This window comes from Rhipicephalus sanguineus, unplaced genomic scaffold (assembly GCF_013339695.2).
Source record: "Rhipicephalus sanguineus isolate Rsan-2018 unplaced genomic scaffold, BIME_Rsan_1.4 Seq839, whole genome shotgun sequence".
Classification (NCBI taxonomy): Eukaryota; Metazoa; Arthropoda; class Arachnida; order Ixodida; family Ixodidae; genus Rhipicephalus; species Rhipicephalus sanguineus.
The window spans coordinates 1-13194 of NW_023616104.1; the positions used below are offsets into that span (position 1 = coordinate 1).

Genomic DNA, 13194 nt, shown 5'->3' on the forward strand with positions numbered 1-13194 from the left:
CTTCGTGCAGCGGTGCAGCGTTCTCTTGCAGAATGCGTACTGTGTGTACTTCGTGCTTTGTTCTTGATAAATCGTCATTCAGGAGTCGAACTAAACATTGCCCCGCTCGTAGCGATAAAAATGATCACCGGTGCATGAAACGACGTCAAGTAAAGCACCGTCGTGCACTACGGGCCTTGGTGCCAGGTGACGACTTCGGGCGCGTCATGACCGCCGACTACGGCGTACGGTGCGTCAGTGAATTTTGCGACTTAGCGTTTCCGGGCGCCGTATCGGACGGAAGCACAGTGAGTGACTTCATCGGTGCAGATAACGACGTAGCTGTTTCTGACTGCATCGATGCCGAGATCATAGCTGACGTTGCCGGTGCTGCGGAAATGGACCCGCGCGGTTTGAAGATGCCAGCCACCGCTGCCACCGCTAAACCTTTTACGGCGCTACAGAGCTCGCATCAGCGTTCAGCGTCGATCACCGCTGTTGTGGCGGAAAGTGCTGAATTTACTTATTTGGAAAGCTTCTATAATATTGACGATGACTTGATGAATTCACTGCGCGCAAGAAGCAAGACAAGTTGACGGACTTTATTCATGCGAAATAAAGTGCGCTAACTTGCAAAAGACGTTCTCGCCTTGTTCTTTAGCATACGCGAGCGAATCGTCATGTTCGCGCTTTTTACGATTTCAGAAAACTACAGTCGAGGCCTGCAGTGCTTTAATTAAAGCCTTAAATAAGCATATTTCGTATTTCGAATTATCGATATATTGAACTATTTCGCGATCCCCTTCGAGTTCGATATATCCGGGATCGACTGTACTTAGATTTATGTGCACGTTAAAGAACCCCAGGCAGTCAAAATTTCCGGAGCCCTCTACTACGGCGTCTCTCATAATCATATCGTGGTTTTGGGACGTTAAACCCCAGATATTATTAATGGGCCGGTAACATAAAACATTCAAAGAAAGGAGTGTGTGGCAATATTGGTAGTGATCCATTCTTGTTCATTGTGTAATGCATGTATGGTTGGAAGTTATACAGGTGGCTGTTCACCTAAAGGCACTGCCTGTGTGTAAGCTTGCTTCGTTAACACCAGTAATGTTTCGACTTGCAACGTGCTCCTGACAACCTGTTCTTCTTGGTTGTGCCTTCCAGCTGGAGAGGAGTCGGAAAAGGCAGAAGAAGGCAAGGAAGGTACAGAGCCCTCACTGTCTGCAGCTGAGGTCAAGTTGGAAAAGCCCAGCAGTTCTGAGGTAAAGCTGTAGTGTCATCCCAACACTGCTAGTGTCTTATGCCATACATACACGAGCATGGCGTGAATTATTTTGGTGCTCCCTTTTCGGAATCTTTATTGAGCACCCATGTTTTGTCGGTTGATGCAGCTGCAGCACTTTTTTTGGCCCTGTACTAGTTCGAGGATGTGAATAGAATGTTGACTCATGGATGAGTAGAAAAAAAAACATTGCTTCCCCTTTGAGGGTCAAGTTTTGTTTGCCAAATTCAACCCCACAGAGTTGATATTTTTATTGCACATTTAAAATCTTCAGATCGACCTGTTCAAAAAAAAGAAAAGTTGCCCTAATATTTTTATATTGACCATAATGTGACAAAGAAATTATTTTCTACAGCTATAGATGCATTGCTTATTCACGAATAATAAAAATAAAAATCAGAAAGAAACCTATGCTAATACAAGGAAAGCTTGTTAATTCACACCTCAATAATTCAAATTTTAGATAATGAGGTGGGAATTTCATCTGAAGCCACTAGGCACAGCATGTGTTATATTATATTGCACTGATTCTTCACACTCGTCATTTTACTTTTGTATACACTATCCTCATTGCTCAACACAATCTCAATGCTGCATTGTGAACTGTCCCAATTCTTTCTTTCTAACCCAACAGTCAACATGAAACTGTGACACACATTGTAGAAGTTTCGAGCATGTAGTCTCACGGCCTTTACGCTGTTAAGGGGGAACGCACCTTTTGAAGATCGAAAAATCGCGAAAAACTGTTTTTGAAAAACCGTATATTTTGGCTGTATGTATTACAAACAACCTTTCCTGTAAATATGAACGCCTAAAACATCGTAAAAGTACGTCAGATCGGGTAATAACGAGCAGCGGCAGCTGCTCCGCCGGTCAAACAAGCGCTGAAACAAGCCCAACTTCGAGCGAGCACCGTTCCCGCGCCGTTCAACCGATCAGCGCCAGCTTGGTTTTGTTTTGTTCGTGAATTCCTGCACATTTCTTTACCGCCCTCGGCGGTAGGGCTGGTGGCACGGCCGAAGCATGATTTGCTTATGATTGGGGGGCTCGCAGGGGTTTTCGAGTTTCCCGCGTCTCGACGCGCAGCTGCGATTGGACTAAGTGCGCGCTCCTCGAGAGGGTGGGGGAACGCGCGGCTGCTATTGGCACCTGTAATTGGCACCTGCAATTGGCACCTGCAATAGCGCGCAGCTGCCAATAGCAGCCGCGCGCGATGACGCGATGGCCTTCTTCGGGGCTCGCTCTGTGCGTCGTCCGAAGCGACTAGTGCTAGTGCCGCTAGCGCTTGCTTCGTTCTTTGCTGCCGTCATCACCGTCGTGCAGCCAGCCTTTGTGTGTACTGCTTCGCATTTCGTTATCGCTCGCGGCACTTCCTGAACTCTCCACCGTGTTTACGATATCGCATGCTGCCCGCGGACTAAGAAGTGTCATGTGCCTGCGATAGTTGTGTTATCGGACCCGCCGGTATTCAGGGTACACGTGTTCGGTGGGTTGGTGCGCTGAATCGTTATATAAACTTTGTTACCGTGGTCAAGTGCACCTCCAAAAACGACTATGACGGCCCTTTTCACAGCGAAGCAACCTCTGTATCGGTAAAGACGATTGCATTGACGGTGTCAGCGCTCGTATCCAGCGTGCGCCAGCGGCACGTGAATGCATAGTTGAAATGAGCTTGGCGTCTCGAATCAACCTCGGCGATCGCAACCCCGACTCGTAACAAAAAAAAGAAAGCCAGGAAAGGTGGCAAAGGATAGAAATCAATAAAAACGCATTTTTTTTAATCTACAGGGTCATTTCAGACCAAGATATGTGATCGAAACTTTCGAAGCCCAATATCTCGAAATGACTTTTTTGGCTGGTGATGCTGCTTAGTCGAGAGATATTTCTGGAACCATTCATCCGATTTCCATCAGTTTTTTTTTTTTTATTATGCACCTCAATAAACTTCCCAGGGCAAGACAAAGCCGTTTTTTCAATATGTGGTGTCTGTAATGTGTAATAATTAAAATTTAATTGATGAAAGCCTAATGCACAACACTAGATTCAGTGCTCTGCTAAAATTTTTTAGCAAAGAAATTTAGAAAAAGGGCTTTGTCTTGCCCTAAGGTACCCATCTAGGAAACTTCATAGTGAATTTCACAGTGCTAGCACATTTTCCAACTTCTACAGGCCCTGACTAAAGGACCCATGGGGACTACTTCGACACATACAGACTGTAACTTGGGAACCAGTTAACATAGCTGCATAAAACTTTGTGGTTAATCAAATGGCTTTGCTATTAATCTATCCTGAAAATTTCATCAAGATATCTCAACAAACAAAAAATTGCCCTTCGAAGGTAGCCTCCCCCCTTAAACATTACCAATAATAATAACAATGTTTCAGGAGAATTCCTCCGCCTCGGCTGAAGGGGCCCCTTCTGCTGCCTCCAGCACTGGTGCTGCGGCCACCCCCACTGGAGGAGCAGGAGGAGAGTCCGAGGACAAGGCAAAAGCGGCCAAGCTTGCCGAGGAGCCTTCCAAAGAGAGCCCTGCTGCTCCAGACCAGGAGTCCACGGAGGAACCCAAGGCACCGGAGACCGACCGTGACCGGCTTGTCAAGGACGCACAACTCTCCACGGCGGCTGCGGCAGCTCTGGGTGCAGCAGCTGTCAAGGCAAAGGTATTGTGCAGTGCTGCTTGTCATTGTAAGTTAATGCTTCTGAAGCATGCCTTCTTGTGCAAGAGAGTATTCTTGAATATTACCCGCGTGTTACGCACCATCCACACCTGCGACTGAGGTGTTAGCACACTGAAGCCTCGAAGCGACCGGTTGCGCAAAGTCGCACGTGGTGTCATCCTTGTTGAAGCGATTTTAAGGGGGGACGCGGCTTTCGTATCGCGCAAAACGGCAAAAAAATCGATTTTTTGAAAATCACATTTTCAGTTTCTGTAGCCCTTTTTCTATCTGATTCCAAAATATCTTCACCGAAGACCACCTAGAAGTGCTTTAAAAAATTAGTTGCGCGGGCTGAGGTGTCGGAAATTATTGTGGAGATCGCAAAAAAACAGTGCTTTTCAAAAAATTCTTGCTCCGCAACGGTACAACCGGGCGCCGCCATTTTGAGCTCGCCGTAAAGAGCATTTCTTCGTTTTCAAATTCCCCGCCTCAGCTGGCTCCTCGCTTTAAAAACAAGCGCACAAAAAGCACATCTCTGAAGGTCGTTTCGAGGCCTCCGATTGGCCGCGTCCGCCATGTTGCTCCAGCACGCCTCGTCATTGGTCCGATGCTCGCTCCGAGAGGACAGCCGTCTGCTGCTTACGCGTCGCGATGTTACCTGATGTTACGACTGTCGAAAATCGCGCTACTTAGTGACGCGTTCACTCGTTCTGTATGCACGGGTCGACGATAATTTAGAATATGATTACCCTGTAGTTTGACAGCTGCAAGCGGAAGCGCCGTCATCAGAGTACGAGAGACGGTAGCGTGCCGCGCTCGTCGCGAACATCGCAGATGCGCGTCTCGGGTAATTCAGCTTGTCAGCACTTCGTCCTCCGTGACGAAGAACTTCGCGGAACTACTATTTGTACTCGCGATCGAACATGACGTGCTTTGAAACATCGGGCACCGCGGCCACGCACACCGCGACCGAGCTTACTGCTCGGAGTCGTGGCTAGGCCTAACTCCGCTTACGGCGCTGGTTTACGAGACGAATCCGAACTTTGCGAGCACGAACATCGCACTAGCGGACAAGCCGCACTGTGCTTCGTCGCAAGCAACAAATCACATCGTCCGCTGGCTACTCGAAAGTGCGGATGGGCACTTTACGCATCGGCAGCGGACTCCCGGTCAAGCTCGTCGCGCATTGACCGCTCCGAGCAGTGGCTAGCAATTTCGCGCGTCGGCGCCGCAAAATGAGAGACCAAGTACGTTATGCGCCGATTTTTCGTCGCCGCGGCTGAGCACTGCGTATTGTCGCCGAATGCCGCCAGCCAGCATATCGTGCGCCGACTTCCCGGACCCCACGGCCGAGTACATCGGCTTGAAAGAAAGCGCTGGTGACGCAATTTAGGCACGCTTGGATTCGTGCTTGGTATCGCCGCTAGCTCTGATGAATCTTCTAAAATAACGAATGCCTCGCAAATTACCGTTTCCGCGACCGAGTGGATGATGAAACGCATCACAGGCGAGGTTTGCAAATGAGCGTGGCGTGTGTGAAGCAGGGAGTTGAATTTATATCTGACCAACTCGCGTTATTGAATAAACTGCTCAGATATTTGATCCCAGAAATGTTTGCAATAACTGTGTCAATTTTCATCAAAACCTACGAAGGAATAAGAAAGTTGGCACTGAATGCCACGTCCCCCACCTTAATTTTATTTAGAAGGCCACTGGAAAGAATGATTTCCGGTACGCATCCATTGTTTGTGATGGAGACAGTGATACTTTCCTCACTCTTTCTGAAGAAAGAACGTACAGATTTATTCCACTGGCTAAAGAAGACTGTATAAATCATGTCAAAGAGAGGATGGGTACAGCTCTCCAACACATGTGTCAAGAAGCAAGAAGGATCGACTAGGAGGATGGGGCAGCCTGACTCAAGACCTGATTAAAAGACTGACTGGTTGTTATGGCATGGCTATCCGTGACAACATTGGCCTGACGCAGGACTTGATCAAAAGGCTCACCAGCTATTATGGCCTAGCACTGCGAAGCAACACGGACATCAAAGACGTGAAGAAAGCAGTGATGGCCACCTTTCATAATGTTTCATCGACAGATGCAGAACCTTATCACGAGCTCTGTCCTTCCGGTGCCCGCAGCTGGTGCAGGCACCGTGCAGCAGAGGCAGAGGGGAAGCCACAACCTCCACACACGTATAACCTGCCCAACAAAGTTGTTGAAGCATTGCGGCCAGTGTACCAACGCCTGTCTGACCCTCAACTGCAGGCTCGTTGCAGTGGCAACAAGACACAAAATGCCGCTGAAAGCCTTCACTCGGTGATTTGGTCACTAATTTCTAAGCAGCAGCATGCCTCCCACTTCACTGTGGAAGTAGCAGTCCATGAGGCAGTTGCGAGGTACAATGCAGGCAACTTTCAAGCTTACACCAAGATTTGTGCTGCAATGGGTATGCAACCTGGGGCCCTTACCCTCCACAGGGCTGCTAAAAAGACGCTCAGCGAGCAAGGAAGTCATCGCACATGCATGAAGTGAAAGGGCAGAGACGCAAAAGGTTGCCTCTACACAAGGACACCAAGGACTACAGTGCTGGTGCGTTCTAACAAATGCAAACAACTTCGAAAACTTTGATAGGCTTTTTCTCACAAGTGTGTTTTGGACATTGTGCATTGCTCGTGGAAAGAGTAGCACTGGAATGACTGGACCGATTTTGATTCTGTTTCTTTTTCCTGAATCCCTGAACACTGCTTGTGGGTATGACATTCTTCAATTTCTTGTTTATGGCCCAGTTTTTTTTCTAGATCATGATTTGTCCATGACACTGTTTCTGACAATGTGTGTCAGCAGCCATGATGATCTCTAAAAAAAAAAAAGAGAATTTACTAAACAATTCTGAGAGTGTCATACCTTGTAGTCTTCTTTTGAGTAAAGATCAACACCATTTGCAGCTTCCTGGCATGTTTTGTTACAGCGCTAGGCTTTCCACGAGCAGACCATATAATTGGACCATGTAGCATGATGTAACCTGAGAACTACTCAAGGTATCATGATGAAACTGCATATTTCCCTATACGAGACACTTATTAGTATGCATGCCAAATTTCATTGCTCTAGGTCAACAAACAAAAAAGTTTTTTTTCAATGCCACCTCCCCCCTTAATGACATCAGAGTTCTTGGAGCACAATTTATCGATCTAAACAGATCCATTTAACTTTAGTGTCCCTTCACCACAATTCCTTGCCTGACATGATGCCTGTATAGAGTCTTTTGCAAAAAGTTTCAAGCACCAGAGTGGCTCTGTGGTAGAATACTGGAATGCCATGCAGAGGGCCCGGGTTCAAATTCCATCCAATCCTGGATATTTTTGCTCGTTTCATTTTCTCTTATTTCATGCTATAGTCGTTACGGAGGCCGGCGGCTGCGGTGGACAACTACCCCACTGCCATTGTGATCTAATAACAGCTTTCGCTGTAAAAAGAAACCTAATATACAATGATACCTTGTAGGGCTTATTAAACGGCTGAAATTACCTCATTTGATTCTATGATGATTGCACGTAGTCTTGCTTTTTTGGCCTTTTAAAGTTTTCATTGCTCATTCAGCTTTCCTCACTACTTCCGAAAGTTCGTTTGCTCAAATGAAACGATCAAATACTGTCCACATATTCATGGCAAAAAATTTGATAATGTGCAGAGTGCACTTCAAAACTATTTGCTAGAAAATTTGGTGGTGCAATCGTATACTCCTGCTCAGCTTGTGCTGAGGTAGCTGCATGATTTGCAATGCTTGCCACTCATGTATCCATGTGCATTCATATTGAACACCGTAGGATATCTATTATTCTTGTGATGTAAATGTAAATGATCTTGTATTTGCCGATGAATACTAACATTCATGGGAAATTTTGTGCTTTATACATCGGCAAGCATTTGTTCTTTAGGAAGCAAAACAGTGGGACTGCCAAATGTTCATGGCTCCTCTCACTGCACAATAGTTCAGGTGTGCTTAGCTGTTCAGCAGAATAGCTTAGCTGTGCCAAGAGAGATAGTTGTGGTATTTAAAACTGGGGAAGCCGCGTCACTTGCAACAATCCCCAATTGAACAAATTTGGAAAGCTGAAGCCCCTCTGAGTGAACAGGGCACGTTGCGAGCGCAACTTTGCCACGTTTATTGGTTATGGTGAGGGACCATATCCTGTGCTTATGCATTTTTGCTACTGCTTTTGTCTACCAACATGGGATGTTACTCGTATTGGTGACTCTGTTCGTGCAGAAGTTGTCTATGTGTAACAGTGTGAACATTCTAGCCCATATGATTGTACAGTAGAGCAGATGTGTTTCTACTTAAGGCTTTGAAATTGAAAAATTGTTGCAGGAAGTGACATCACCAAATAAGACAAGGTTTTTATTTAATGGAACTTCTCTTATGTTGTATACTGTCATTTTCTGCATGCTAAGTGTCACTGAAATGCCTAACACAAGTGGCCTCTGATAAGTACTACCTTACTGTGCTCCAGTGTGGCAGAAAAGTGTTTCTACAGAGTTGCCCGCATGATCAGACAGCTAGGTGTCACTACCAATGCAAAGTGCTTGAGATCTAATTTAGTGGTTGAAGATAAATTTGTATCTGTAATAACAGCAAACGCGAGCCATTTTTATTGCGATAGCAATTATATGGAAACTCGGCGGATTTTTGCCATCGCCGTCATGTCTTGTATATGTATGTATATATAAATAAAAGCTTTAAAGGGTGTAAAACCGTTTAAAGCTAGCACGGGAGGATAGGTTGGTGTAGCAGAATTGCTACATGGGATGTGTCATACAGGCATGTCCAACTCCAGTATTTGTCTTGTTCTTGCTGCGTAAAATTGCTGTCAGCATCTGTAACTTATCATAGTGCACCTTAGTGCAATCTTACCTTACATTACCTTAATGCACTATTGCTATGTGATCATGTTTATTCAAAAGACTTAAAATGTCTTGTAAAATTCTACAACTTATAGATTTCTCACTTCAATTTTATTGCAGGCCCTGCTTTAACAAGCACATCTTCCCAAACGAATCTCATGGATGCAAATGGCCAAGAAAATGCAAGCTTCAAGGCAAAAGCTTGTCTTCTTGAGCAAGAAATTAAGTGTTTGAGTGATAGGCTGACAAATATGGCGACAGAAAAACAAGAATTGGAGAAGAATCTGGCAGAAATTTGCACAGAAAAGTCGTCTCTGCAAGGAAGAATAGAGGATACTGAAGCAAAGTGTAGTGAACTTTTCCAGCAAGTACTACGTCATAAAGAAGAATGTGCAACCAAGCATGCACAAGTGGAGCAATTGGTTTGTGAAAATGATGTGCTGAAAAACGAAGCACAGTCACTGATTGATTGCAAGCAAGAGCTGAATGAAATCATGGACCAGATGAAGGCAGAGAAGCAAGAATTGGAAAAGACGTTGTCAGAAACTTGCAAAGAGAAGTCTTCTCTGGAAGCACATGTTGAGAACTTGGATGCCAAGCAAACTGAACTTCATGATGAGCTTGTATGCAAAAAACAAGAAAACACTGCCCTGCAGGCTCAAGTTGAACAGTTTGTCCTTGAAAATGAAATGCTGAAGACCGAAGCACAATCGTTGACTGATTCTAAGAAAGAGCTGAACACAATAATGGAGCAGCTGAAGGCAGAAAAGCAAGAGTTGGAGGAGACGTTGGCAGAAACTTGCAAAGAGAGGTCTTCTCTGCAGGTAAGCATTGCGAACCTCGAGGCCAAGCAAGCTGAACTTTATGACGAGCTTGTATGCAAGAAACAAGAAAACACTGCTCTGCAGGCTCAAGTTGAACAGTTTGGCCTTGAAAATGAAATGCTGAAGACCGAAGCACAGTCATTGACTGATTGCAAGAAAGAGCTGAACACAGTGGTGGAGCAGCTGAAAGCAGAGAAGCAAGAATTGGAGGACACATTGGCAGAAACTTGCAAAGAGAGGTCTTCTCTGCAGGTAAGCATTGTGAACCTCGAGGCCACGCAAGCTGAACTTCACGACAAGCTTGTATGCAAGAAAAAAGAAAACACTGCCCTGCAGTGTCAAGTTGATCAATTTGCTCTTGAAAATGAAATGCTGAAGAACGAAGCACAGTCATTGACTTATTGCAAGAAAGAGCTGGATGCAATCGTGGAGCAGATGAAGGCAGAGAAGCAAGAATTGGAGAAGGAGTTTGCAGAAACTTGCAAAGAGAGGTCTTCTCTGCAAGTAAGCATTGAGGACTTCGAGGCCAAGCAAGCTGAACTTCATAATGAGCTTGTATGCAAAAAACAAGAAAACACTGCCCTGCAGGCTCAAATTGAGCAATTTGTTCTTGAAAATAAAGTGCTGAAGAATGAAGCACAGTCATTGACTGATTGCAAGAAAGAACTGGATGCAATCTTGGAGCAGATGAAGGCAGAGAAGCAAGAATTGGAGGAGACGTTTGCAGAAACTTGCAAAGAGAAGTCTTCTCTGCAAGTAAGCATTGAGAACCTTGAGGCCAAGCAAGCTGAACTTCATAATGAGCTTGTATGCAAAAAACACGAAAACACTGCGCTGCAGGCTCAAGTTGAACAGTTTGGGCTTGAAAATGAAATGCTGAAGACCGAAGCACAGTCGTTGACTGATTGCAAGAAAGAGCTGACCACAATCATGGAGCAGCTGAAAGCAGAAAAGCAAGAATTAGAGGAGACGTTGGCAGAAACTTGCAAAGAGAGGTCTTCTCTGCAGGTAAGCATTGTGAACCTCGAGGCCACGCAAGCTGAACTTCACGACAAGCTTGTATGCAAGAAAAAGAAAACACTGCCCTGCAGTGTCAAGTTGATCAATTTGCTCTTGAAAATGAAATGCTGAAGAACGAAGCACAGTCATTGACTGATTGCAAGATAGAGCTGGATACAATCTTGGAGCAGGTGAAGGCAGAGAAGCAAAAATTGGAGAAGGAGTTTGCAGAAACTTGCAAAGAGAGGTCTTCTCTGCAAGTAAGCATTGAGGACTTCGAGGCCAAGCAAGCTGAACTTCATAATGAGCTTGTATGCAAGAAACAAGAAAACACTGCCCTGCAGGCTCAAATTGAGCAATTTGTTCTTGAAAATGAAATGCTGAAGAACGAAGCACAGTCATTGACTGATTGCAAGAAAGAACTGAATGCAATTGTGGAGCAAATGAAGAAAGAGAAGCAAGAATTGGAGAAAAAGTTTGCTGAAACTTGCAAAGAGAAGTCTTCTCTGCAGATAAGTGTTGAGAACCTTGAGGCCAAGCAAGCTGAACTTCATGACGAGCTTGTATGCAAGGAACAGGAAAACACTGCCATGCAGGCTCAACTTGAACGCTGGGTCCTTGAAAACGAAATGCTGAAGAACGAAGCACACTCATTGACTGATTGCAAGCAAGAGCTTAATGCAATCGTGGAGCAGATGAAGGCAGAGAGGCAAGAATTGGAGAAGGAGCTGGCAGAAACTTGCACAGAGAAGTCCTCTCTGGAAGCAAACATTGGGAACTTTGAAGCCAAGTGTACTGAACTTCATCATGAGCTCCTATGTAAGAAACAAGAAAACACTGCCATGCAGACTCAAATTGAACAATTGGTCTTAGAAAACGAAGTGCTGAAAAACGAAGCACAGTCACTGACTGGTTGCAAGCAAGAGCTCATTGCAGCAGTCGACCAGATGAGGGCAGATCAGCTAGAATTGGAGGAAAAGATGGCGCAAACGTGTGAAGAAAAGTCTTCTCTGGAAGTAAGGACTGAGAACCTTGAGGCCGAGCTTTCTCAACTCCATCATGAGCTCCTATGCCATAAACAGGAAAACACGGCCATGCAGACACAAGTTGAACAATTGGTCCTTGAAAATAATCTGTTGAAAAGGGAGACACAGTCCCTTGATAACTGTAAGCAAGAGCTCAGTGCACTTAGTAGTACACTCTCTCATGTGAAATTGGAAAAAGAAGACATTGAAAAGAAGGTTGCAGAGGTGCATTTGGAGAAAATAACAGTAGAAAAAAGGCTGGAAGACCTTACAACCAACTTTCACAAGCTTCACCATGAATCCATGCAACATCAGAAGGAGAAATCAGTGCTGAACACAAAATTGAACAAAGTTTGGGAAAAAAATGAAGCCCTGCGGTCAGAACTTGATGAAGCTCACTGTGAAGTGGCTGAGCTTAAGTCTTCAGTGGCCCATCTGCATAATGAAATTTCCATTCATGAGCAGCTGAAGCAGGACATGCTAAAGCAACTTGAGGACTTTGGAGATATACTATTACTCAAAACAAGCCTGGAAGAGAAACTCTCTTCAGCACTTGTTGAAGTTGACAGCCTTCGGAGTAGCAACATGGAATTTGCCAGGGAAATGACTGCACTGGAGGATGCAAATAGGACAGCAAGAAATGATATTGCTAAGCTGCTGAAAGAAAGAGAACAACTTGAAGAATTCATTCAGTCATGCCATGAAATTAGGAAAGGATTAGAAGTCAAGCTTTCAGATGCCACACACAACCTTGATATCTGGAAGGAAAAGGCAGAAGCTTTGTCTTGTGAAAATCTTCGCCAACATGAAATGCTGACAGACTATACTCGGCAGCTTGAAGCTGCTGTGCTTCGTGCAGACAAGTACAAATGTGTGTGCAGTGAACTTGACAGACAGAAGAGGGAGTTACGTGACCAACTGAAGCAGCTGTCAGAAGAACTAACACAAGTCAAGGACGAGTGAGTTAATTTTTGTTTTTTCTTTTTGCTTGTAGTTTGCTTAGCTGTATTTATGGTGTGCCTGGCAGAGAACAAATAATTTGCTTGCAGTTGTGCTTAAGTTTTAAATGATTTAGCATCCAGAACAAACCTTTCACAGACATTTCTGCAGGTGGTTGAATTTTATGTTGGAAAAAAAAAAAGATGCCATCTTAAATCTTTGACATGCAATGCCATTTACTGTAATGTTGTTTTCCTAGATGAGACACCAACACAACAGTGGGCTTACCAACTAGTTTGCTGGTTAGCATAAAAATACCCATGAATGTGAGAATGTTTGTGCTGAAAGGCTTCACTGTAGACGTGCTTGCGCATCAAGTGCACCTTGCAGCTGTAGCGGCGGTGTCCTCAAGCGGGAGTCAACTCTCGTACTTGAGTTGAGATTTCCAGTCTTTTCGAAACACGCATTCCCATTATTTTCGCTGTTCGATGAATTTGTGCTCGTGATGTAAGCAAAGGACGCACGTAACCGTTGATGCTAATTTTCGCTCTGATTCAATAATTGGTATACT

General features: G+C 44.9%; 1 protein-coding gene across 1 annotated transcript in view; it reads left to right on the top strand.

Moving 5' to 3' along the window:
• Positions 1 to 1149: 1149 nt before the first annotated feature.
• The window catches only part of LOC119378461 (myosin-11-like), a gene marked incomplete at both ends in the record, with an annotated part of 30381 nt that continues 18336 nt past the window's right edge, over positions 1150 to 13194 (top strand). The window contains 5 exon segments of the mRNA XM_049411766.1: positions 1150 to 1247; positions 3653 to 3928; positions 5915 to 6059; positions 8957 to 10403; positions 10907 to 12643. Coding sequence (XP_049267723.1) covers positions 1150 to 1247; positions 3653 to 3928; positions 5915 to 6059; positions 8957 to 10403; positions 10907 to 12643 — 3703 coding nt within the window.